We start from the raw sequence: 27,305 nt of genomic DNA on the forward strand, positions 1-27,305 counted from the left end.
TATTACTTCTGGGTAAAGGACGCCTGACAGCGGTATGAAGGATGAAAAGCTACAGTTTTAGGCCCCAATTTGCAAAAAATACTCACTCGGCTCATCGATAACAGACATAGAAGTCACTGAGCACCTGTAAACCGGAAATGGCGCTATGCTACTTTGTTGTGGCCTACAACATCATACTGATTAAATTCTTGATCTAATTAGGGAGAACATATAACTAATAGATAGGTTCTCGGACATGTTGCGATATGCACTAAAAACAGTTTGCGTAAGGGTGTGTTATACTGCTTGCATGAGTTTTGTCTAGATAGATTCTTCAGAACTTCACCAGCAACTAAACATGTCGTCCAATGGAACAAAAGGCGGAAAAATATGGCCATTCGAGCGGTGATTACATGTACCTTGTACTAAAACGACGAAAAAGTCGTTATGTCCTGTTTGGTTCGCGACAAGCAAGCGAGGTTGGAACGATTTTGAACCTTTGTTTTTTTCCTCTTAGACACCTTGTCTATTTCTGTTGGCTGCAACCTCCATTGTTAGTACCTTATATTATGACGCAGCATTCCCGTCTGTTATGGTAAAAGCCAGCACTCTGCTGTTACAATTAGCGTACGCCTGGAGGACTTTAACGTAATTTACCAAATCGATCGCGTACAAGACACGTGTCGCAAGCACTGCGGGGCTACACGCTTCGACTTATTGGAAATACGCTTACTACATAGACCAGCAGACCGATATACGTTCCAGAACTCAATCATTCAGATTCAATAGCTTTAGATGCACCATGAAATGGTCTTGAGTTAGGCATGCCCTTGTCTTACAAAAAGCGTGTCGTAAACGAAATTATTTATCATTGCAACGGTTCAAGCAACAGCTACCTTATCACGTCTAGTACATTGAGTTTGGTTTTCATACTTTGAGTGGAACTATGGGGGGCCTCTCCTCAATGTAGGGATGGTCCCGAAGGAACATGAGTCAATGGAAAACTTCGAAAAAGGTATACTTCTGTGTTTTTCTCGATTAAATTGTCTACTGATTTTTCTGAGAAGTAGCTACATAATCACGTAACAGATAGGCGAAATCACAACTATTCATAATATTGTAGCTAATCATACTTTTCAGCCTCACGTACAGACTCTTCGTGATCTGAACTCACCATCTTCCTAGGCGTAGTGACGTGTAGCTATGTCATAAAAACACATTAGAATTTCCAGCTGATGTCGCACAGCAAAAAAAAAAAAAAAAAAATATATATATATATATATATATATATATATATATATATGACGGATTAAGTACAGTGATTAAGAACACAGATAACGTTCAGTTTTATAGCTACCATGTGTAATAGTGACTGAAGAACAAGGCTTATCTATAAGAAACACACCAGAGTATTCGTAACAACAATATATATATGCAATACAATATATATATATATATGTATAATATAGAATAATAATATATACTTGTGACCCATTTCTTGCAGTAAATATATCCATTCCAGCACCACTCGTTCACGCATTTTGAGAACGCAGTAGATAGCGTTCTATAGCAAATATTGAATATACTAGTTGAATAACGCATGCATCCACAAGCGATAATTCTCATCTGCCCCTCTCAATTTATTCGGAGAAACTACGAGCGGGAGCAAATTTTTCAATTCAGCCGCGTATATTCACTTAAAAGAATCATTACATTCTATGACTTGTAAAATCAGTATTTAAGAATAACGAGGTTCGAGTGGATAACCTGATACAAGTTTGACGGAAATAACCCACGAATGTGGAGCATATGGAAGGCTTGAGTAAGCTTTTGGAAGTTTCATAGTGGGGCAGATCACAAAGCAGTTACCAGCTAATCATCATAAGTAACATATTAGTGAGAATCTGTTTATCGCGGCAGTCGACAAACATCGCGCAAGATCCGTTACGGATTTAAGGTTCCGCTGGCGTAATTCCCTCTTCTAGCGTCTCTGCGTCACCTAAAAATACAACACGGTTTCGAGATAAAATAAATTTGCCTTTAATACCATTTCCGAAAATATACTGCATGATTATTAGTCAGAAGATTCTTATGAAAGCTACCCTAGAGGTAGCCACATGCTGCGCACGGCTCGAAGAAGTGCTTTCGATAGAGAAGCAAACACTCAAAAGTTGGCCACCTAGGACACCCGAATGCGTTGCGTTGTATAAGGGTGCTCTGAACAAGATACAGATAGCCAATGACCAATTTCAAATCTCCCTAACAATGTTGACCCGTGGCCTGAAGCTGCACGTGTTCGAGAAGCCAACAGACACTAGCAGGAAGTTAAAACGCCGAAAAGCCGTCCCAATTCAGTGTACCTGGACGTTACTTCCGCCCGGACATTATGATCTAGCATTCGCTATGCAGTCGTGCCTATTAGCACTCCATGCTATTCGTGAACATATTGAATCGTGCATTGCAGCAGCAACTAGACAGAAGGGCTGTCCGTTGAGCTCGAAAACCATGCCCGGAGGAGCGTTTCACGTCAGCCTTTGGAACCTGCATATGAAAAATCACAAATTTTTAAACACCCTAAATGGGATCGTGGACTCGTGTAAATGGCATCTATATACACCGCCCAGTCTCTCCGTATCATTGAGAACGTTTCAATTTAGCAAATTCTTCACCCGCCTCAAGCTAACACAGTCGAAATTTCCCTTTGTGTATCGGCCATTTGTATTCACAGGCTCGCCCAGTAAAGTAACTGCTTCCTCGACAAGAATGGTGGTTAATCGTTTAGTCAAAAAGGCCAAACATGCACCCTTCCGAAGCAGTCGAATATTTAAGGGAATGACAATGCCATCCTTAGGCCTTACGGAGATGGTCGCAGAAGGCCTTAAGGGGCTCGTGACACGTACTGTTTTATTAAATTGGTTCACTATTCGTAACAGGGATCGGCATAAGGAAAGAACTTACAAATCTGTACTCAATGACGAAAACTGTGAAATAGCAGTTTGAAATGTGGGAAGTAATAATTTGAGTATTTGTCGACAGACATCGTAGAGCAGTTGTTAAACTTAAGCAAAAAGTGTGTTTGGCTCGTTGTAATCGCGCGAAGTCCGATGTCCAGTTTACCGGACCCCACTGCTAACCGATTAACGTGCCGACAGTCCTTTTGGTTACGAAGTTTTTAACAGGGCTTCTACGGCAAAAAACTCGAAATCGACCGACCTTTACTCAAGCGTTTTCTATGAAATTCATCATACCTTCATGTGAACAAGCAAATAGGTGTTGGTGTTTGCCAATTGACACAGTAGAATCTGAAGTTCACATTTCAAGTTTTATTAACGTTATATAACTTCTCCGATATTTTCAACTCTTAACGTTGTGACGCAACTCTGTTGTTTGGTATTATTAGCGAACAGTGAAACAGGACAGCGATAAATGACCTACGGAGGACACCTATAGTATTTGAGATCAGTGACGATACAAAATAAATGCTACTGATTTAGCCAAATGCGCCGCCTAAAATGTTAATGCGAATGAGGACGTACGCTTTACGTATCGTATGTAGACATTAAAGTATATATTTATCGCGTAGTTGACCTACTGAAGATATTCGAAAAGAAGTTATTTAGGATAACTTGCTAAGTACAAATCTTGTGATTTAGCTATTTAGAGCACAACAGATATGTTACGAATACGGGGCATCTATTCATTGCCATCATTAAAGCCCTGGGGTAACATAGCTCCGTTGCTAATGTACGTTCTTTTCGTATCACGAAACTCAAAACAGACATCATAAGCAATGGGCCGATATAATTCAGTGTTCTAGATTTGAATCTAAATTGAAGGGACGACTAGCGTGTCCTTTGCTAGATAATTTCTCACTATGAAGTGGACTCAAACAAGGACCTCTCCAATTAAAGAATCGTATCGTAGCCTGGAAGACTATGAAGAACAATGATACGCTCCTTCGCAGCTGGCAGCCAATACACTTACATGATTTTTAAACTTTTTTTCCGACTTTTCTCGAGGAGTCTCTGGCCCACGATTATTATCACTCGTCATAATTTAAAGTAAGGTGTTCTGTGTTTACGTGAGCTTATAACAAATAAAAACCGCATAAGACTATATCTAAGTAGACACTCAAATGGTACATCTTTCAGCCCTGTTTTCTGGGAAGAACTCGTCTGAAAATAATGGTTATACACACCGGTTGTGTGTGCATTTGATTTTGTCGCATTGTCTTTTGAACCGTCGAGATATCACGAGACAAATAAACATAACCTGATAACGAGCGTATATATCTACATTCATTCATTGGGTAATGGTGGCAACTGTGATTTCCCTTGTCAGCACTTTTAGCACACAGCAAGCTGAAATGGCTGATTCTTATGGGTCTAGGAAAAGTATCTACCAATGCTGTAACGGAAAGCGAGTTGCGCGACGACTGACTGCCATTGATTTACATTGAAATCCATCGTCTGCAAGCTTTCATCTTGCCTCCTATGGCGGGACATTTGAAAGTTAACTACGTCGTCAAAAGGTTTTATCTGTTATTATCCTGCTATATCTGTTTAAAACGGTTCGCAATAAGCCGGGGCAAGTCTGTATAGGAAATTTCCAGTATCGATTATCATCAAGTCTTTATAAGTTTTTCGGCTTTTTTTCTAAATTTTATGCTGAAACTATCATTTCTTTCGATATATGCTCACTTTTAAATTTAAACTCGAGTCAAAAGGCTATTGACAAGACAAGCTATAGTAACAGACGTGCAGTACAGGGCAACGAAAAGCGGTTACTACGAGTATATACACAACAGTAAGAGGTCGAAATAAACAAAAACATTTTGAGGCCTCCGCACTCGCTATATTTCTGCAGTCTCGAAATAAATCATACATATCTATCTCATAAAGCATCGTTCAAGAGACTTCAGCCTAAGAAGTGCTAAATCGACCGCAGACAGACGGCGACCACCAACATTGTCAATAGTCTCCGAATGGCATCGATTCGTGGGCAAACCAAAGCTCTGTGAAAAAATCAGAATTAATAATAGCATCTATTTGTACCGAACAGTATCGCAGCTTTTGGAGTAAATTGAGGAAAAAAAAAAGGAATCACCTCTAATCACGTGCCTGCATTACAAGAATGCCATTAAATTGCAATATCTCAGTCGTTAACAACAGCGCTACCTGCCCCGGTTATCATAATAATTTTATGATACCTTCGCTGATGTTCGACCACCCAGTCGTATACCCATTTTTCTAATCTCCAAATGGGACCTGTGTCACCACAGGACTCTCTAACGCGAACTATAATTTCTCTGCCAGCATCATGCAGTTACGCGCATCGCATGTATCCCGCGACTAATTTACGTACGGGTACGCAAACGAAGCGATCGGACTCGTTTGCGCTAGCGACAAATCGGTGACAATCACAGCTCAAGGCCGAACAAAAGAAAACGGTGCATTTATTATTAGGTACTTGTTGACTTTAGGGCCTCAACGCTGCCTGCAAAAAGCTTGTGTAATCCTATTATTTTGGCGGAAGAAGCCATTTTATTTATCCATGGAAGTGCTGTACAGTTGTTTGAAAGAGTAAGCGATGAATCGAGTACTTGTGAGGTACGAGTGGCCATTTTAGCATTCGATTACCCAGTGTTATTCTCCGATAATATAGATGAACATAGTCCTTTCGGTATCACGTTCAATTAAAAGGGCTACGCCAGAGATATATATATATATGCATTTGCGTCCTCTATTCACTGTTGGTAATACTGGGAATCGAACCCATTTCAATACGATGTTAGCAGCCACACTACCGTACCGTTACCTCCAAGGATTTTTGTGATAGATTGTAACAGGACACATCTAAATGGAAAAGCGTATTAGAAGTTCCAGCGTTCTTACGGCTGTCCGCTGATTCTATACACTATGAAGTAGAAATAAGGCAGTCTGCGAGCAATTAGTGTGTCACACGGCTTAATGTTAAACGAATAGCTTTGTATTTCTGTGCTCGGATATAAGTCTTTTACAGCTTGAAGGTCTTATAGAATCTAACAAATGTCATATTCTAAAGGGAATTTTTTCACCCACGTACGACAGGCACTGCCCGACAAGCCGCTGACACCTCCCTTCGGCTTCGATTGTCGTGTGTTCAACGGTCCTGATTCTCGTCATCGTTTCGCTCAGTGTGGCCTTAAATTCGTGTTCCAGGATTTACCTCGATCAAATCAACATCATCTTTCTGATCGAACAATATCCTATGAACGCATAAGGAGGATCTACGAAATTCGATTGGTACACCACATAGATATAAATAATATTGAGAAAGCAATTGTTGCATCTGAACGACATGCGTATATGTAAAAATCCACTTTATATTAGTCAATATTAAGTTTACTAGCTTCAAATTTGCTGCCGTATTATCTATCTACTGTTAAATCTGATTAAAGTCTGGATCTAAGGACGTTTTATACATAACGAGGGAAAGACTTCGGACAGAAAATGCATCCAAGCACTAGTCTAGAAGCACATGAGTTTTAGATAGCGAACTTTTTGGTAAGTTGACGCTGTTCTTCTTTGTTTCAAAATACTATACTACAGAAAAGAGGATCAGTGACGAAACGGCCCTACCAAAACATGTGCTAAACTTCAGTCAGTTCCACCGTGGGGTTGCCACATCCTTCAAGCACGTAACTACACAATGTAGAATTTGCCTGTAAAGGTAAACTTTGTGAAAACCGACGATAGAGCTTTTATTTTCGTTAGAAGCGCTCATATCGGAGCAGACTCCGATACGTTTCACCTTTGCTTCTACTGCCGTCCTACTACATTACTGCAAGACAGCTATTCTTAGAACATGCCAGACACTAGGCTTTCAATATAGAGTCTTCCTGCACCCCATGCGCCCATTTCAATCTCTTTTTAATAGGCAGCTTCCAGCAAGACTCATTCCATCACCCTTTTAGAATACAGGCGAGGAATAAACCTCGAACGAGTACAGGCGGTCAGCCATCTCATCTACCCGAGATACGGAACGCTCATCCAGACAAAGTTTCACAATCGAATTTATATTAATACCACTGCACAATCGAACTTTCGCGCTCACCTACAATATTTCCAAACACAAATGACGACGGTTACACAAAGCAACCATTAGTGAAATGCTGACATGAGAAAGGAACGGTACCTCACTGTTGAAAGAGATAGCCACCTCGTTAGAGCATCATATAAACAACAAAAGAAAAGCTTCGTGACTTTACATCTGATCAACAAAGCGATGATGAATTTTGGCCTGCATGAGCTCTTTTTAGCGTCATGGAAGCCTGGCTCTTCGAATGTTCTGATGCTGCTATTTGAACCATCATGGTGGTAACGATATGGGCAAGCAGGGCAACGTCATTTCTGCAAGTTGAAAGAAGCCCACCCATACAGCGTAACGTAATTACGAGCTGTTGCCTCTGATGCTGTTATAAAGGCAGAACCTTAACTCCATGTAAGCGGCATTTTTCTTCGTTTGACTATTTTCAAATTGGCGCAAAGTTATGTATAATAAGAGAACGACTCGACACTTGTATTCATTATGAATAGAGTGACTGTTTGCATTTCAGCTGTAAAAGCAACGATCTACGTTGCGGTGGCCATCTAAAACCCAAATCTATCAGGGGTCTATTTTATGACAATGAGACCCCGAGCAAGTTCACCAGGACTAGCCCTCGGTTAGCTTCATAGTTGGGGCAGGTCCTTTAATAATTAGTCATTTTATTCTATTATGTTGTAGATAAAATTTCGCTGACTTCTATACTCAGTATCGCCGTTTTAGTGGCAGGTCAATTGACGAGAGCGCTAAGCATTATAATAAAATATGTTATAAAAGAATCCTCTGTATCGTTTCTACATAGCCAATCTACCGGTTACTACTGTGAATACCTTCTTCCTCATAATATGACTTACTTATGATGTATACGTAAAAGTAATTAGATGCTCATATTCACTATCAATACTAACCGATCTGAAGCAAATTCGGGTCGTGCGTCTGACGCCAATGTTGTATTGGGCATTAGGAGTCAAGCCCAAGACTCGTCTATCACGCAGTTCAATTGGTATCGATATTGAATGTATGTTTCTAGCCTTAGAATAACCATAGTTATTGGCTATTGCCATAACACAATTATAATTAACAATTTGCCGAAACTCATTGGGACACACGATTCGTCAGTTTCGGCACCACTGGGTTTAGTTTAATATACCGAAGAACATGGCCCATTCTAAACGACACTTTATATGTAGCTTGCCCTATTGAGACATGCTGCGTTGGCGGATTCGAACCAGCGACGTTTTACATTTTCAGTGCATTCTCTTACGAAGTGCTTGCGGGTAGGGGAACGATGGCTCAAAACGAAGCATCCTTAATCGCTCTTTGGAGCTTGGAGCCGATTTTTTAATAAGATAAGATGCGTAGCGGAAATTGACGAAGAACCCGTTCCTCATCTGCGGTGTGCTACGTGTGCTAGTGAGTGGCTATGACAGATCTAATTTACAACGAAACGTTCATTAGCAACTAACGACATAGGACGCGATCTATAAGCTGTTGTTGTGAAAACAAATTATGGACAAGGGAGTGATTGGCTAGGTAATGCTGTATAGGCCAAATTCGGCAATCGTATAGCTTCTGGGAACGATCGGTCGATCAGTTGTGTTAATAAGTCCCAGTTGAATAACTTGTTTAAGTTAAGGGATTAGATAGTTAAGAAACAATATGTGAATGCAATACAGAGTCAATCAACTTAATGATTTCGACCGCAATACATGTGAAAATATTCTATACTAGCTAAAACTGTAACGCGCCCGTAAGGTCTAGAGATTCTGATGAGCGGCCTTTGTCCTACGCTGCCCTTCATGGCTAGCAGAATTCAAACATAGACGCGGCAAACCCATCTAGATTGGCCTCTCGCTGTCACTAGCTCTAAACTTATTTCACGGTAGACTGAGTTGCGGAAGCCTTTACTGAAAGCGTATAGCGTGACAAAGCTTGCTTGAACGTCAGCCGCATGGCTTATCGAGTCCAACGCAGAACAAAGTCCAGACAGATCAAAAAGTAGCCTAAATATGCTTAGTTTCGATTTGCCAAAATAAGCTATACGAATAGATTAATTAGCAACTTACATTTGGTCAAAGTTATACATATAGAGTGTTTTATTTTTATCTTTACTATAATGATTTACGTGAAGTACTAATGTATTCATCCAAAGAACTTACTAATGTAAACGGCTGCTTTACTCGAAATTGAAGTGTTAATAATAAAGTAAAGTTACACTATTTCTTCTATCTATTGATTGATTATACATGACGGCCATGTTTGATAGTGGGTTCTACGTAGAATGTTTACGTACACTACGTTTTCTATGAATGGCATCTTTGAAATAGGTCACATCCGATACTAGTCAATATTGACGCTGAACAAACCTTCGTCACTGTTTAGATATACAATTAAAAGCGTAAAATAGTAGGTACCTGATCGAATAAAATGTAACAGAGTCCCTCGAACAATCTACAAGTGAAGGCTAAATTTACAGAAATTTGTATAACGAAAGGTTTCATAATACAAACAGGTACGATAATTATTTTTGTACCATACGTCTATCGTATAAGCCATCGCAGGCGCAACGGTAGTAAACGTACTGGATCAGGTGGGGTGACAGAAGCGAGCCAGGTCATCTCGTGGAACGGCGACCCTATTTTTGAACTTGCATTTCACGACAAACGTTATTAGCTCCCCCAGCTAATGGCACCCAGAAAAAAACATTATAATTATTTTGTTGTCTATCAAAAGTTAGTTCCGTACAGTTCATTTAACGCATATGATTCTAAGTGATTGTTAGAAACTCGTCATGGCTTGCAACTCGAAGCACTTCCGTCGTGAGATATAATCATAGATGGCAGCCCACCCAACGGCACTGTCTCATGCTGGTGCAAGTACTGCTTAAAGTGTTTCGGTCACTTTATGACAGTGATCTAACTAATACTGATTCGTTCTATGTGATTTTCAAGAAGCTAAGCGACCCTTATGTACGTTGGATTTTGGGTCGTGAACAAAAAGCTAAGCATCATGTCAGGAACGTTTTGGGCTCTACTTGAAACGCCGTTTCAGTCAAACGTGTATAATTTCTAAGTGTTTCTAGCTTCATATTTACTGTAGCTGCTTGACTTCACCCTGTTCTATAAGGCAGCATAGGACATGCTTCAAATGTTCGTTTTTTTTAGGCTTGTTCTAGTTATGGACGTCATGGCCGAAAACCACAACGAAGGATGACGACAATCGTATCGCAGTAAAATGGAACGTGTAAGCTAAAAACGTTATCATCGTTGAAGGAAACCGCTGCACTTCATACTTCATTATGGTCTATAACATCGTTGAATAAATACGTGCTACTATTAAAAAGATCGCTGGTGTGGACAAGAGCCCACCATGTTCTGGGTCGTTTTTGACAGCAAAGCCATCTCCACAAAAGACCGCAAAGACTGTTCTTTATGATAAGGAAGCGTGCTGGTCTGGGTCTTTCGAGACAAATTAATACGGTTGGCTCAAACCCACAAACACAATGGGTAAATGCAACTAGTCTAGAGAGACCGTCGCCTCTTCAGCGGATAAGGGATGAAAAGAGAGTGCTGGCTGTCCATCCTCTTTGGCTATTATTAGCACAAAAACAAAAGGCAGTGGAGGGCTGAACCGGGAAAAGAGTGCTCTCTTTACAGGCCAGATTTGTGCCTCCCAGTGTATAATGATATGCATTGTTCATACAGCTCTCAATCGTTAACCGATTTCGTAGAAGAGAACCAGTTTATATTGCTCAATGCGTTTCCTTATTTCGGCTTGCCCAAAGTAAGCACACATTGATCCTCTTTTGGGTGAGCTACTGTGGACGATAGTCTTAAATGTCTATGAGTTTCCCGTCATGTAGCAGCATTGAGCGTTGCTTCAAACGGTTGGCTTTTTCTAAAACATGTCGAGGCCAAATATCGAAGCATGACCGCATCATTTGTCCTAGAGTTGCATGGAGCAGACGCGCTACCACTGCACCATACGGGAACACGAACGATTATCTTAAAATCCATTTACTGTGTTGTCTTATCGGAGGCTATCACGAATGTTCACGTACATACACATTGTTTCAAAAAGTAGTAATTTGTAGTTTTTTTTTTTTTTTTAAGTGACCCTTGCTAATCATAAAGAGATTATTTCACATCTAAGACTATGCAGTACATTCTTATTCTGATCTTTGAACGAGTCGCTGCAAACTGTGCTCAATCAAACCCCGCACCCCAGAAGTACACCACTAGCTTGGCTTTATTTGTCCATCCACAATCTCACTTCATTGTTCGGTCTCGCGAGGCTACATGAGTGGTGTCATCAACGAGCGCGAGCTGCCTGCACCCCCGATAAGCTACTGTCGCCGTTTCCATTAGCAACGAAAAGGGGGAACCCCGCTGGGGACAATGTTTGTTGACGGTGCGAATACACCAAGAAGAGCTATCTAGTAAAGAAACGACAAGGGTCGCTGTGAAAGATAACTGCAGTAAATGCTGGAACGCATACATAAGCGGCACTGGTTGTCGGATCATTGTAGCTACCTCTTGGGAGCTCTGCGTGTCCTCGGCTAGGTTTGTGATCTAAAGCGCAAATGTGAATACGTGGAGCGCTCTTTGAGAGGTAGTTTTCCTGCTTTGTGTAGAATGAACGCAGGCCGGGACGTTGCTGCATGTTACCGACTGTTCTGTTGTTCTTCTACCAGGAAAAATTTTCAGCGAACAAGACTGCTGAAAAATAGAATCTAGATGAATGTCATTTCAACGTCTATAAAAAGATCTGGGCATTGTCAGGACCTATCGTCGGCAATCGGCAAACAGGGCGCTAAGCGTAAAACCATCACTCTAATCCAACTGGCCAACTAGGACGAAGCGGCGGCACATCGACAACATACAGCTAAGCGGGTTTTTTGCTTTAAATTTATATATATATATATATATATCTATATATATGGGTTTTTTAAGGCAAATGAAATAACTGACAACAAAATGCAATTCAATAAAAATTGATCTTTAAAGGTATACATTCTACCTTTTAATTAATTAATACACATTAATAATAAGTATTCGCCAGTAGTTGTTTTTATTAACAAGTGTAATTTATTACCATGTAAATTGTATACATACATCGTGCTGATAACCTATCAAGGGTCTCTGAGTATTTACTATGCTATGAGCTATTAGCTAGCTCTGCCATAGGCCCTCCTTACATTGGAAAACCTTAAAACTTACATTCTCATAACATTATTATCTATACATTTCAACTACTTCCGATCTATTTGTACGCTCTCGCCGCAATCATAGGCGAACCCTACGCTTGAGCATTCTTCTCTGGATAGATATCGAGATAGCCATCTCCGTTTACTGATAGAAGTGGAACTTTTACACTATAAAATTAATCGAATGGCCGTATCTCTGTAGCAAATGCAACGGTCAATTTTAGCGGTTCGTATATATCGCAAAGGGGATCTTCATACTAGGCTATCGTTCCGGGTGTCTGACAATGACAGAATTAGATCCAAGGGAATAAGGCCGAGCAAACAGGAAAATATTGTTCAGAATGCGCTTCGAATGACATGTTTTCTAAACATATGCCAATCTTGGCCTGAAAGCCCAACTTGCTATTTGCCCCTTTCATTTTAATAATAGCTTCTGTGCAAAACGAACTGTGGAGAGCGAATATGCTTTAGTAAGTAAAACGTACGAGCCTTTCAGCTCCCAAGTTCTGCTCGAAATTAGAACCACGAATTCGCCCTTGTTATTACCAATACACCTGTTCATATCGTCACCCCTAATAGTTTGCCTGTCTAGCTGTAGGACCGACACTAGGACGCAGCTGTGTGCGCGAGGACATATAGTCAATATTATCTAAACATCTACCTTCGGACTGTTTTTAGGTAAATAGGCCAGATATGCAATGCGTTATGTGCACTAGCGTGAGGCAGCTAGGTAATCGGCAGTGACAGAGATGCACTTCTCAAATGGCCAAAGCCGAAGTTGCAGTCAGCTTTAGCTGGTACTGCTTCTCATTAGGGCTTTTGTGCATAGATCAGGGTTATGTGTCCGACAGGAAGCTGCAGGAGATGCTAGGAAAAGGCGGCCGCTTGTACAGACGCACAATTGGTAGACGCCCCCGTAGGCTTTTCCTGCTTTAGATGCCAACGGGCTGCGCAGCTTCTCCAGATAGATGGATCCTGCGCAAAGCACAACCTATGGACAAATCCAGGGAATGAACAGATCAAAGTCGATGAGATAGATGACTAGTTGATGATCGTTATAAATATAAAATCTAATTAAATCATAGCGTTCTTTTCTCTCCGCTTTTAGCTCTAATGCTATATTGTACTGAAAAATCTCACGCACGTTCCAAACATATATGCAGATTTTTTTTTGCTTAATTGACATACTACCCTGACGGAGTCATTAGACTCATTCGAATATCGGTTCCCATATCGCAGCAATTGTTCTAACTTATTTTGGTAACTATTCAGATGGTACGCGGTCTTTAACTTATTTCAACTCCTAATCCTAAATGTGCTTTACGGAAATGCTTAAACGTATGCTTTAACAATTTCGTAGAATTCAATATACGAAATATAGAGGATTTGTCGTTTTATGAGTCTTTGGAAGATTACGAGGCAGGCTCCTTTCAGATCTGTACCATGTTATTTTAGTAGGCAGTACCTTGCCTTGGCTGGAGGTAAAAGTCAGGTTCTGGTTGGCTTCAAGGATTACGCGTGCTTCAGAAGATTCGATCGAGACTCTGCGAGGGCCCTCAACGCGAAGCTCGCGAGTGGCACTCTCTATCCGGAGGCCTCCAGAGTCGCCCCATGCCACCACAGGCGTTTGTAATGATACGCCATCCTCGAAACGCACTCCACCACGACCTAGGAGAAAATGGCAAGCGTGCACGGGAAAACTAATTCAAAAAAAAAAAAAAAAGCTGGCCCACCCGCTATATCTAGTTGCAAAGAATTGTTACTGAATATGCATAAATAGATTCGTAGTAGTACGCTCGAAGCCTGTAAAATGCGTATTTCTTGTTGTCGTTTGCTATAGTTGTTTACCCAGGCCATTGTAATATAATAATTTTTTTTTTTATTTAACTTGGCATTTACTTAGTGATATCCCGAACAGGAGAGGAGCTGTAAAATGTAGGTTTGGCTAAAATTTCACTATAGGATTTTTAGGAAGATCGTCCAATTGCATTTTCGGTATGTCATGGGTAAGGCGTTTGTTTTGAGTGTCGAACTTACCAATGATCCTAAGGGTATGTGTTACGGTGGTGATAGCCTGTGACGATGATGCTGATGGTTGCTGGTCTCTTGCTTGGAAAATAAGCTTTCCATCTGCGCTATGTATAGAGAAGCTTTCGGCGAGGACATTTATCCGATCCGGGGCTACAGCAGGACAAAGTGTGAGCACTCTACAAAAACCTCAGGTGGTGCCTTGGCACAAAAATATGCTACTGGAAAACGTTTTTTAATAATTTTTGCGCTTGCCTCTAGAAAAATTTTCCTAACTAACATTACGGAAAGTAGCGGCAATCTTGACGTCTATGGCCAATCACTTGGATAAACAGTAAGTACTGTGTGCGTCATTGTTAAAGCTTAAACAACAAAGAAAATTGCACTTACTAAACCTAAAAGCTTAATCATGCTTTCCTTCCTCTGTCTTCGACATACGAACGACTCGAACGCTAACATACTTTAGACGCAGAAGTATAAAGATATGAGAACTTACCAATTGACATGTAACTTGTAGAACTTACATTGCGAGTTCTTGCTGCCGAGGACAGCGTTATGTTGATCTGCGATAGAATAAAGATTGGTTCATCCTGAAAAAAAGTTGAATGCATAACAAGAGACTAATTGTGGACGCTCGTCTTCGCACCGGTTGCCTAGATGCCACCGGGATACTGTTCGGTAGAGCCTGAGTTGCCTGGCCAGCAACTATTGCGTTTAGTTCCAAGTCTATATGGGCATCTAACTTAAGCGTAAACTACGCTTTGACGATGATTGAATCTACTCTTACCCTTTCTACTACCGATACATAGTATTGCTACAGCTTCATGAAAGACGGCCATCCATCATTTGTAAAATAGATTTGTCTATTAATGAGTGTTTTGCGTATCATGTTTGTCTACTTACGATTCGGGAGTGAATATTTTTGACAGCGATATCATCAAGAAAGTTGACGATGTCGTTGGCTCTCAGTGAGTTAGCTTTGATGGCGACAGAGGGCGCTCCAGTGGCGAGCGAAAAATTTATCGCCCTCGATATCCACAGCGTAAGCAGAAGATTGAGTGCTACGAGCCACGACAACGCGATCAACAGCATCAGAAGGTAGCGCTTACGCCAGCCACGAATGTCGATGACAAGGCCGTCGAATACCGAAGGTGCAGGCGTTAAAGGTATTCCAAACGAGTACTGGCACTGTTACCAAAGGATACATTGTAAATGAAATTATCTAAACTATCTCGTCTCCTATTCGATTGCGCTTTACGCATACGTTACAACAGAACAAATTAATTTGAGTTTTCCAAATAATAAGGTGGCCACCCTGGCCTTCTCGGGTAGGAGGCCTCATACTCATATTCTTTTCGCTCGTTGGGCACAACTGCATTTTGTAGCTACAAGCGCCAGGTCACGCGCTACAAGGTCAAAAAAACCTGTTCTGTTTTTTTATCGAAATTGCCAACTTAATAGGGATCAGGTAGATATCTGTTCTACTTTGAAATTGATCACATCGACACGGGGGTGCAATTAATATGACATACTATACAGCGTTGGTGTAAACACAACAACGGTTTGTCACAGCGAACTTCTATACCAGCCTAAAATTCCGCCGTAGATCTCGGATATGAATTTCGAGGAAAACGAAAACACATATGCCCGTATTTTTAGACAGATAGTTATAACGATCGAGTATATGGCGTTCAGTTAGGGTATCGCTCTGGGATTGTAAATAGATTTGCAAAAAGCTTGGCAAACGCGCACGTACCATGCTGGTCAATAAAGCAAAAAAAAATTACATATGCTAGACAGTCGCAACCTTGCTTGAAAATTATTTTTCAAATTATTTTTTCGGAAACAGATTTTAAAAAAATGGGAATCGGTTCGACTCCGCTCCATCTCTGCCTCTGCAGGATTTTCTAAAGGATTTAGACGATCGAAACAAGGTTGAACAGGATTCCCAGGGGCATTTCCATGGACGACTTCCGATTACATATTGTTCAGGAGCCCGTCTGATTTTCAGCGACCATGTGTGTAAGAAGTAGCGAAGTGTACTCAAACGAATAGTGGGAATATGCTTAAATAGTGCTAACAACTATTATTAAGTGCTCGTATTAGTAAACATTTGCATACCTACAGGCTAGTTTAAAGATCTCTCTAAAGCTAACTACGACTTGCTGAGTCGTTTACAAGTAACTTAGTTACCTGGGTACGAGCGCTACACCCTCGAGGATGTTTAGTTTTGGAAATACGCTTTATAGGACTCGGGATCCGTTTCGGCGGGTCCACACAAAAAATATCATAATGCAATGGCATTCACTGCCTTACAGATCACGATAAATGCGTCAATATAAATGCTCGGTTTTCGAAATCCTTGGATTTAGAGAGAAACACACACACTATGTACACAATCTGTATGCAAAACAGGTGAACTAAAGAAGGTAGTGATTCAAGTTAGCCCTTTTAATAGGCATATTGGGATCACATATAGGCCAACTAGATGCCGTACCCGTTATCAAAAACGCTGTGAGTCAAATAACGTAAATCAATCTCGAATTTATGCGCATTTCAGCATTTAAACACTGACCGTCCGTTGTAGTTCAACCGCATGGCTCATCCGCCCATTTTCTCGCTGCACTAGCACAACGTTCCGCTTAAGAGCGCCCTCTCTTGGCATACGGTGAAAACCGCTGACCAGCTCGTTAGCCCCACTGAATGCCTGGAGGGCAAATTCGTGGTCTCCTGGTGTCATTGCTAAATACTCGACAGCTTCAAACGCACAAAAACGATCTTGTTCTTAATTTTTTTTTAGCACTATATCTGTCAAACGTACATTCGCCAGCTACTAGCACAGTATATATTTCTAATGCGTTATTCAATAACAATTTTTCAAATGATCGGTTACAGGGTGTACGTTGATACTTTCCGAGTTACTTTCTGCTTTTAAATTTAGCACTCAGTACCGAATAAGCTAGCGTCCTTATCCTCATGACATGGGTTTCACCTTAGTCGTATACTCGTCTCCACTTTTATTTGGGTTCGGCCAAATTTTATAGCCACGATCGTTTGGCATAATCAAAGGTTCTTACACTCAGTCATCTCAACACGTCACTAAGTCCTCAGTAGCGTTGTGGAGCATCACGGTAACGAGACGATGTTCACTTGCGGAAGTCCATCGGCTTGGAATCTTTTGCGACCCACGTGTCAACCGCAAAGGGTGGGGCGGGCTGTGAGAGAGGGCCTGTGGGCTAAGCTCCGCCCTCTAGACGTTAAAGGGGCCTTAAAGAGCCTCAGAGTGAGCAAGATTGATCTCGAGGGCGAGGGCATTAACAGAAACATTCCGTAAACCTCATAGGATACGGTTGGCAATTTCTTCTATAAATTACATACTGTCTTACATTAAGCCCACTCTCCGTACTTGGTCGCATTAAAAAACTTACATCCAACAGTACTTCGTTAACGACATGCAGCTATCATTCAAATATCTGCACGCAAAAGTTTTACCATAGCCATAAGTTACGAAGTAACGAAAAGTAGAATATCGCATACGTATTAAGCAGAAGAGTTCATAAACCCATACGATGTAAATTAGTACGAGCGAACTTTTTGCGTGTTGCATAACTGAAATTGACGACAGAACCTATCTATATAAACTATTTCAACTTTGACGAAAGAAACGTCTCACTGTGTAAGTTTTAGAGGCTCGTCTTCTTCGGTCGAAACAGAAAAAACAAACAAGTTGCTCTGAAGTTGGAAAAAAATAAAACTAAACAAAACTGCTATCTGTGTTAATTAAATTTATTTTGTTTCTAATCGAACCTAATGTGATTGATCCTCAATAGTTTGGTTAGACACTGGGGTTTTAGTTCAGAGTAGCGTCAAATCAAGCATACTATTGTTGATTACTTTCAACGTTTTGCTTCGTGCATGATAGAACTGTTAACGGCAGAACGAGCTTTGGAGGCTGTAATCTATTTTTATATTCCATATACCTGCTGTGTCAACGGCATACTTGCCAGCGTTTACGTATAATGATAGTTTTACCTATTGTTCGTGTTTTACAGAAACTACAACGAAAATATAGTAATAGTTCTCCGAACCATTATAATATATAGTCGGATTATGGTCTAGGGTTGATTTTGTCCCTCTCGCGGTGTTTGTAAACAAGTGAGGGCTGGCAGACTTTGAGCCATAAACACAACAGCGAATGGGCTTTGCTACGGCAAAGAACTGTTAGTATCGAAACGAAGCGCTCGTTACGGAGATATTCCGCAAGCGCAAGGCGAGGGGTATACTAAGGCGACTGATCGAAGATAAACTAAAGCACAGCATCGCTTCAGTACAAAGTTGTATTGATGCCCATTTAACGACTTGAGCGTAACGTCGTATTTAACCCGACACGAAGACACTGGACGCAAACAACTTTTGGTTTCGGCAAGACGAGACAGCTTGCCCACCACGCCATCTGGTAGAATACCTATCGGCGATACCGGCGAAACGAAGGGGACATTTGGCTGACATATCTGGATGAACTTATGAATACTAGCCCCATTCCAGAAGAATTCCATCTAGTCCACATAGTATAGATAATGTGACACTAACCAGAGCTTTACGTTTTCAAACCTTTCTCTTTGAATGCTAAGCATTCTAGGTTTATCATTCGCTACTGTCGCTAGAAGTTGCACGTTTTACATGTTTTAAAACAACCTGGCTCACAGCGTTAAAACAAAGCCACCGCCATTGCTCGCCAATAGAAAACTATTCAAAAGGTTTCGTTTTACAGAAGCCTATAGCTAAACAAATTCCCTAATACACACTTGTTTTTTGTAGGTAATAATGTTGACAGAATAAAGTTTCGGAGAAAAGGGTCAACTTACTTAAAGGAAGTTACGCTGTTCGGATAATGTCTGCAGACAACTACTGAGAATCTATTGATGGTTGTCGGACCTCAAACGAAGGCAAAACTGAATGCAGGAAATAAATTTTTCACCAGAACCCTAATAGCAGAACTTCGACATCGCCTGCAGAGAGAAACCTACTCGTTGACCATATTAACCTCACTCGTCCATGGCCACCCTGTTGTGCACAATATTCATCAAAAAAATGTCACCCACCTAGCGCAAAAGCTGGTTCTATCAAAAGGAAACATTCTCAAAGCAATGACTACGTTCAAACCGCGTGCCGCGTAAAAATAAAAAAACATTTTCACCTGAAATAAGCCTGAAACCTGAAATAAGGACATGCATAGGCAAATAGAGAGTATTTAAAGCGAAAGAGGCTGATTTATAACTAGGTAATATTACAGCAATGAGGTTAAGCGTACCTGAGAGGTCGTCAAACCTCTGTTGGAGTTCTACCAGTCATACAGGATTCTAACCAAAAGATAAAAGTTACGTTTTCTGCGCTGTATTTTGGTCTCATTTATTGAAAATAACCGCTATAATCTGGATTTTAAGGAATAGGTAGTAAAAAGAAACAGAACTTCAGATTTCACTTTATTTTCTATGGGATCAAATAGGTTTGCGAACACTTTATAACTTCGACATATTTCCATCTATAAAAGCTTAAATTTACACAATTGGCGCATAATGAGGGACTTTTTGAGTCGCTTTAACATGACGAGTAGAGGACGAAGAAAAGCAGCCATACATCAAAATAAGATGCCACGTCAAAGGCCAACTTTTAATATTTCAGAAACCGCGAATACTTTAAAGTTTAAAAATAAAACAGATCCAATATTTGAGCAAAATAAATCGAACATTATAATGAATATGTTTCCACTCACAAACATATATAATAAGATATATAATAAATATATGCCACAAGTCACGATTCTAACTGATACAGAAGCGTGTAGTTTTCAGTTGGCAAAAGGATGTCCAATAAATCAATAAAAATCTGCCATAATTTTAGTAGGTGAACGTAAGCATCGGTTGAACGAAGTAGTTTTTCTAAAGGTATAAACGTACATAAAATCTAATGAAACTCAAGTTTTCTTTATAATAATAATAATGGTGGTTGTTGTGACAACAGCACCTTATGATAGCACTGCTAAGCCACCGTTAACTTACTTATAGCCTCGTTCATGTCTAGCTAATCAATGTTATCCTAAATTCACGCCCCTTTATTTATAGAGCTCTAGACGTGCTCCATGTAATCTCCAACCTCGTTTGCTCACTGTTTCGCGATACGGTCCATTCCCGTACCATAGCATAGAAACATAAAACAACATCCCTGTGTTACGTACTGGTCAAGCTCAAGAAGCAAGTCTGTAATCATCATGTCAATCCTGTTCGTATTGCAGCTAACGTACTCGAACCAACTCCTCCGCCCTCCCTTCGATCTGCTTTCCACTCTATTATCTCTCCTTTTACCTCGAAGTCTTCCTATTCCGCCTGGTAGACCCGATCGTGTATAGACACGGAAGTGCGCTGAACAAGTTCCAATAACATCGTCAACGGGCAGACCCCTACAGTGGCAACAACATATAACCAAGAATAATAACGGATCTTCGGACAAGAAGACAGTGTACCCGTATCGACGTCGACTACTTTTTGTCTGTTGGTGGGTGTAATTACCTTACGTTCCCCGATTGATCACATTATCGGGTTCTAACTATGGCTGTTATTTGCTCAAAACGCAACTACCTATCCGGAAGGTCTCGAAGGATGATCATGCTGTAAATTTCTTGTGAGCCTTTGCTTTACTGTTATAAGATCAAACGAGCGATTAATGCGCCATTTTTAATGTAGGCGTATAGCACTTTTCAGAGTTTTATAGAACTATGGTGTATTGACAAACAACGTAATATTGATATACGGGTCCTATTGGCAGTTTGTTTAAAAGAAACTAGGTTTTTTTTGAACAATAATTATTTTCGGCGTATATAGTGCCATACCTGTTTTTCTGCCATTAATACTGGTATATTTATCGTATGAAAAAATTCCCAGTAGAGCCGCTGTCTAGTGATGAAAACACAAGTTTCTCTGTTCGCATCGAGATTGTAGGAAAATAGGGAAGTGGACACGGTTGACATCAAGTTTGATTGCCTCGAGGGTGTCGTAAGTGTAAGCAAGTAGAGTTCTATATCATACAGAAGTACATATCGGCGAAGCTATGAAACATGGCGGCATGTGACTGCAGGTGTTGGGCCTGAGCGATCGAAGACCTATAGCCGAAGCCCATATTCCACACTTTTTCAATACTTACGTGCAGGATAGGGTCTTCCCACGAAATCCATGCAAGCTATAAGAGCAAATAAAGAGACCTTCGTAACTTGAGAGGCCTCTCTCAGCCGCATCGTTCTAACGTCTACCGTTCCTTTGTCGCAGTAGTGCTAATGAAGTGAGTGCTTCCTCTCGTGCATAGATCCAATTCCCATGGAAAACCGCATCTATCACGAAAAGATCGGGTGTCGTTTCGTAAGATCCAAAAAACATACTGTGCATGTAATATGCTCTTATAGTTTGTATCGATAGACTATAAACATATATCCTGCATGCGCTGTAGGAACAATTTCTAGTCTACTCTAAGATAGAAGATATTCTTTTAGTTCGTCACGACGCCCGAGATGGCTCATCTATTTTCTACTAGGTACTTTGGTTCTATTCCTAGACGGACAGGTACATCTTTGAACGAACAGCCAAGGATCATTGCGGTAACTTTCGCAAGGCTAATTTCGTAAAATCTTAGGTAAATAAAGGTAAAATCTTAGATTACCCAACTTAAGTAAATCCAATTACATTGATGTCTAGTTGTTATCTGCGCTAATTGCTAAATGCTACAAGCACTGCATCTTCTGAAACCAAGTTACACTATCATTGACAAAAAATCATCTGAGGAACATTAAAACTATACCCTTTAAAGGTATCACAAACCGCTAAAAACAAGCGTAGTGAGCGATTTTAGTAGAATTTAAAAAAAAAAAAAAAAACGTGCAAAAACAAACGCGTTTGTGTATCACAAATTCGTTTAAAAGAAAACACACAGAAATCCACCATGTAACAAAAATAATACGTACACATATATAGTCGTTATCAGATAGTGTCAGAGATAGTAAGTTATGATGTCCTTTGTAAAGTACTTACGATACACGTACATGCACACCTCATTACCGAGTTTGTATGAAACAATTCCTTGTAAAGCTCATTTGAAAATCGGCGGGAAATAGGTTATTTCCCTTATCGGTACGGTGCGTTTCTTAAAATGGGTACGCTAGCACAAACCACTCGATCAGTACAGGTTGTGCGATAGGCACTGCTCGAAATCAACGTAAGCTGAACATTCTATGGGAGACAATGACGATTTGCACCTTATTTAGCAAATAAATTCATCTTGAGCTTTATTTCATAGTCAATTCTGTTTACTCGCTGCGGGTAGTGTGAATCCAAGTTACTGATGTTGACACCGGCAGCTTTCATCACCTGACAGACCCTGTAGCTCGGTTTAAGCGGGATCGTTTCAATATAATCTAGCAGGTAAATTTTGCCATATTGACGCTCGTTATTTTTCTTTATGAGTAATAGAAAAACAATCTACTTGGGCGTCACAAGGAGTATAACCTAGGAAAATATTATATAAATAGGAAAGCATTCATTTCTTTCATGATGAACGTAGCAAATATAGTTATTGTATCATACTTCGATGTAAAAAAAGCTTGCTTATTTACGTAAGTGGTACGGTTATGGACCATAACAGAATCCATATGGTGGCTTGCCTTGACGGCAATCACCTGCGTTATTTTCGAATATCTGCATTGACAAATGAAACATGCCAAACTGTGTAGGGATTATCGCTTCGTAGGGACAAAATTAATAATATTCTTTCAGGTTTAAAAAGAACGAGCAGCCAACTCGTCCTTTGCAGATGTTACCTCCATTTTGGCTTTCGCTGTCGTTTTCGGAAAGCAAGGGCGATCTCGTGTCACGATCCTGTCGACGCCATCTGGTGCACGAGACGCTTGTCAGCGCTGGCAGCGTAAGTAAATTTCGACTTCGGCCTTAGTTGTACTAGGCTGTTTTGTCACATTTGAACTTCTAACATAGAAAATTAATGAGAAACATAATATTGACTTGTAGTAAATAGTGGATTGTGTAAGCACGGTACAGTTGCCGACGTTTATCTTTGTTCATACTTGTTATCCTCACCGCTACGAATCTTCGCAGAGACAAGAAACCGGCTACAGGGTCAAATATTTTCCCGAAGCTCTTGCTCCTGTTATTCAGGTACGTACATACGCCTGTACCGTTTATTGACCAACAATTAGTTATTCGCTCACTGTAATATAAACATGTTTATTAAATTACAAAGTTAATTCGAGTGAGTGAAATGGATGACGTTACTAACGGAGTATATTTGCTACCGTAATGAAGTGAGTTACAATCGGGCTTCATAGTTCTGCTTGGCCATTGTTTCTCGGTTTACGCGTGGCTTCACTTTTTCGGAGTTAACCTCGACAACGAACGAAGCTGCTGCTCATCACCTCAGTTCTTTCCGTCCGCATAACGAATTCGACCAAAGCGGTTGCATCTTGTGGAAGAAGAAGACAACTGCGCTGGGCAAGATGAGACGCACGGCTTCCCGTTCGAGCGAAGTTGGACGAAGGAGCATTGTTGTACTCTCCTCCCAGACTAAGCCCTTCGTGCCAGTCGCACAATCTGTTGTCCTGCAAAACGGGCTGCAGCTCGAGTGGACCAGTTCTTACCACAATCTTCGACGCTCTTAATGGGGCACTAGGACTCACCAGTGAATGGATCAGGAAAAGAAACTTCGTTTCGAAATTAGCTTATATGTGTATATAATAACATGTCCATGCGCGCCCACATCATTTGCATAATAATTACTATCATCCACCACCATAACTTTGTTAGCTGCAGATAAACGCAAACGCTTTCCTTGTTTTTCGATAGATTTATATCTGTACGGGTCAATTATGTTTGTGCCGTGCAATGCAGGTCAAGCTGGTGATATATATGTATAGCCGTCAAATGGCCATAGCGAACAGCTAATAACTGCGAATCCCGAACCCAAAACATACATTTTAACGAATCGTGCTTCGTCGTGCAATAACAACGCCATGCAGAAAGCAAGCTTGTCTAATCGAACCATATGCTAACGTAGCCACCTAATTTGTAGAAAAATTTGGCTTTCAATCCAGTTGATCCAGAGCCGAAAAAAACAGCAAAGAACGAGTGAGTGGTTTAGAATAACAACAGCGTCCCTGGATAAATATCCCTTATAGCGATAACTAACTATAAACAAATCAGATGAAAATGGATCATGTACGGTGTACATGAGCAACAACAGTACTCAATAACACCATGTGTTACACTCCGCTAGGCCATGCATCAACGAGCACAATTAATATACACGAATTTTCTCCATCCTGTCTCATACCCCTAAACTAAATCATATTCTAGAAAAAAATACGTCGACATATCAAATTCGAGAATACAATATCAAAGAGGAAAAACTCACTTCTTCCATAGACCATAATATCATCAACATGAAACTTCAGATCAGGCAAGAAAGCGGGTGACAGGCGCTGGCTGAATCGTAAGACGACGCTGATGACTGCCGTCCCAACGAAACGCGAGGGCAGGAACGGTGCGGCGCGGAGGAAAATATTTATGAAGACGTGACAATTGGGCAAAGCTGCTTAACGTAATCGCCTTACTCACTTCTCCTACGCTGCCTTCATCTTGCGAATCTTATGCCGCAGAGTCAACGAAGCTTTAATAAGAAAGAATATCGACATCACCAAAAGGAACACTCACCTCATCGACGCGACAATGGGCTGAAGAGTGCGGTATAGAGTAATGGCAATCTGCAGCTGTGGTAAGCGGGGCAAACCCTGTCACCTTGTTCGTATGTTTCTCCGAATATCCTTCAGAAAGGCTTAGGCCTTAACTAGAACGAAACATAATATACATGTGTATGTTTCCCTTATTGTTGAATATCGTGTGGGAAAGTGACTTGAGCTTTACGTTGCAAAATATCATATTTACTGATAATAGACCACGGGACAATAACCGGACCGATCATAATGAGAATAATATTTGGCTGTAGTAATATTATTTTGTATCTCATTGTATAAATTGATAAAATTATTTGTTTATGACATTTGACAGAGTTTTAATATTCTCTAGCATGTACGTCCTGTAAGTTAACGAGACCAATATTAACAATTCGTTTGTCAAATCTGTTAATGCAAAGGTTGTGAGGTTTGAAATTGAAAGGCCGCAGTAGCACTTCTTGCTACCTACAATCCCGCTTGTATAAGTTAATTAAACCCCGTACAGTTAAGGCAGGCTAAGCAGCTGAACTCTGAATGGCCAACTAACCAGCATTCCTTCACGGACGATTCTCTAGCTTAAGTTCCATTAATGGGCCAGACAGACTTCGATGTGCTGCGCATCAACAAGAAAAAGCTACTCAAATACTCATTACACTGTGTTAGCCGATGCAGCCAAACGCCAGGTGGCTGCTGACATCTTGAATCATTACGGACGAAAACAGCGAAGTATTCTTGAACATCGTTGTCCGAGCCTGGGCCTTTTTCCAGTTCGGCAAAGCCACCTGGTCTTTCCCAAGTACACCTTGAGTACAGAACCAGGCCATTAACGGCCGATTAACAACAACATGCCACTTCTGCGCGTAGCAATAACTAATCGCAGTGATAGGCCCACTTGGCACATTGACCAGGGAACGCGTTCAGGCACAACTGATTCAACACTGGCTATCCAGCAATTTGAAGGAAGTTGGAATTAACGCATTCTGTCCTTTTTGTTGCGCCTACTTCAGTTCAGCCATATTGGAAAGCCACATTGGAGGACATGGTCGAAAAGGCTCAAATGAATAAGTCGTGAGAATATCGGCAGCTGGGTTAAATCAGATGGATCGAACAGACAGGCAAAAGCTATCCTCTGAGAATGGTGAGTCGTGTTGGTGCCTTAAGATATGTAGGTTGCACACAGGGGGGGCATTGTTAACATTAGACTATCAATTGATCATTGAGATAGACAATCTATCTACACCCGGAAACCGATTTTTTACACTCGTGGCATATATTTAATACTTCTATATCGACGACGCGGTGATTTGGTCCGTTGAGTCCCTGGCTGAATAGAACGCATACTGCTTTTGGTCTTTTTCAGTGAACCAATCTGTGTACAGACGTGGTTAGAAAATAGGAACGCGCATGAAAAATTCTAGTGTCCTATAAATTACAAAAGCTCATACATTAAAGATATTTGAGCTTCTACCATATGACTACAGTATGCATCATGATCATATTCCTAATAAATAGCAGCTGGATTTTACAACGGGACCGTCGGAAGCATGTTGCAGCCGTAGCAGTCTTACAGGTAAAGTCGCGTTATAACATACTGTCGCTTATGGTGGCTCTGTCCTAAAAAAGGTCTCCTCGGTGGCCTCCTCACGCTAATGTCTAGCTGCTGTGAACAGCGTCTCCACTCTGCCTACATTCAGTGCACGCACCCTTGCCGACATGCTATTGTCAGGATGCTTGGCGCCATCAAGTTCACCGCTATGAATGCCTGCGTACACAAAAGCGGCCTGCTCGTAGCAGCAAAAACTTAACGACGTGGACCTACTATCGTTGAACTTTCTTGTGTCTTTCACCATTGCCTTCGTCTTCGGTAAACTGTAGAGCCGAGACGACATAAATGAGACAGACAGCCTTCCACAGATGGCAACAGTATACTAATGAGCTGCACCCGTAACCCAGGGGTTTTCTTTTCCCTTGCCTTGGGCATCTACCGCCATCTCGACGAAATACAGCGGTGACGGACAACGCTAGTGTATTTAAAACGTGGCCCAGAAAATATTTAAACATTCTACTATCCTGCGTCCACGTATACGATGAGTGTATCATGTGTGTGTATACGTATATAAAAAGGACTATCGTTGCGATTCTACCTTATCTAGCAGGGAATTATCGGGTGCTGAAGTTATGCATTTGGGCCAGGTTCCCTGGCCCGGGTGTCGAGCAAAATGC

General features: G+C 40.9%; 1 protein-coding gene and 1 long non-coding RNA gene across 7 annotated transcripts; both read right to left on the reverse strand.

The window, feature by feature from the left end:
• Window positions 1-1,391: 1,391 nt before the first annotated feature.
• LOC147756920 (uncharacterized) lies at window positions 1,392-4,375 on the reverse strand. The gene is made up of 2 exons (XR_015324587.1): window positions 4,178-4,375; window positions 1,392-1,978 (listed from the first exon to the last, which is right to left on the reverse strand). It is a non-coding gene; the product is annotated as an uncharacterized LOC147756920 (long non-coding RNA).
• A 7,751-nt stretch (window positions 4,376-12,126) lies between these two features.
• On the reverse strand, window positions 12,127-17,472 carry LOC111248103 (gamma-sarcoglycan-like). Of its 6 annotated transcripts, none has more exons than XM_022799879.2 (7): window positions 17,292-17,471; window positions 16,875-17,056; window positions 15,203-15,487; window positions 14,796-14,889; window positions 14,309-14,452; window positions 13,737-13,939; window positions 12,127-13,262 (listed from the first exon to the last, which is right to left on the reverse strand). In XM_022799879.2, the coding sequence occupies exons 2-7, from the start codon at window positions 17,037-17,039 to the stop codon at window positions 13,062-13,064; spliced, it is 1,092 nt and encodes a 363-aa protein (XP_022655614.1). In that variant the 5' UTR covers window positions 17,040-17,056; window positions 17,292-17,471; the 3' UTR covers window positions 12,127-13,061. The 6 variants fall into 6 exon arrangements, with proteins under 6 accessions (XP_022655614.1, XP_022655613.1, XP_022655616.1 ...); XM_022799878.2 differs by having other exon boundaries at window positions 17,251-17,471; XM_022799881.2 differs by lacking the exon at window positions 16,875-17,056 and having other exon boundaries at window positions 17,251-17,472.
• Window positions 17,473-27,305: the final 9,833 nt, after the last annotated feature.

The sequence above is a fragment of the Varroa destructor genome, unplaced genomic scaffold (assembly GCF_002443255.2).
Source record: "Varroa destructor unplaced genomic scaffold, Vdes_3.0 BEIS01000003.1, whole genome shotgun sequence".
Lineage (NCBI taxonomy): Eukaryota > Metazoa > Arthropoda > Arachnida > Mesostigmata > Varroidae > Varroa > Varroa destructor.

What these genes read in the sequence shown, in the direction of transcription:
- LOC111248103 (XM_022799879.2), bottom strand. Translation starts at nt 17,039, where the DNA reads ATGACACCAGGAGACCACGAATTTGCCCTCCAGGCATTCAGTGGGGCT. An exon ending in AAAATATTCACTCCCGAATC is followed by an intron (nt 14,890 to 15,202) that starts GTAAGTAGACAA and finishes ACTTTTTTTCAG; the next exon opens with GATGAACCAATCTTTATTCT. An exon ending in TACAAGTTACATGTCAATTG is followed by an intron (nt 14,453 to 14,795) that starts GTAAGTTCTCAT and finishes GTCCTGCTGTAG; the next exon opens with CCCCGGATCGGATAAATGTC.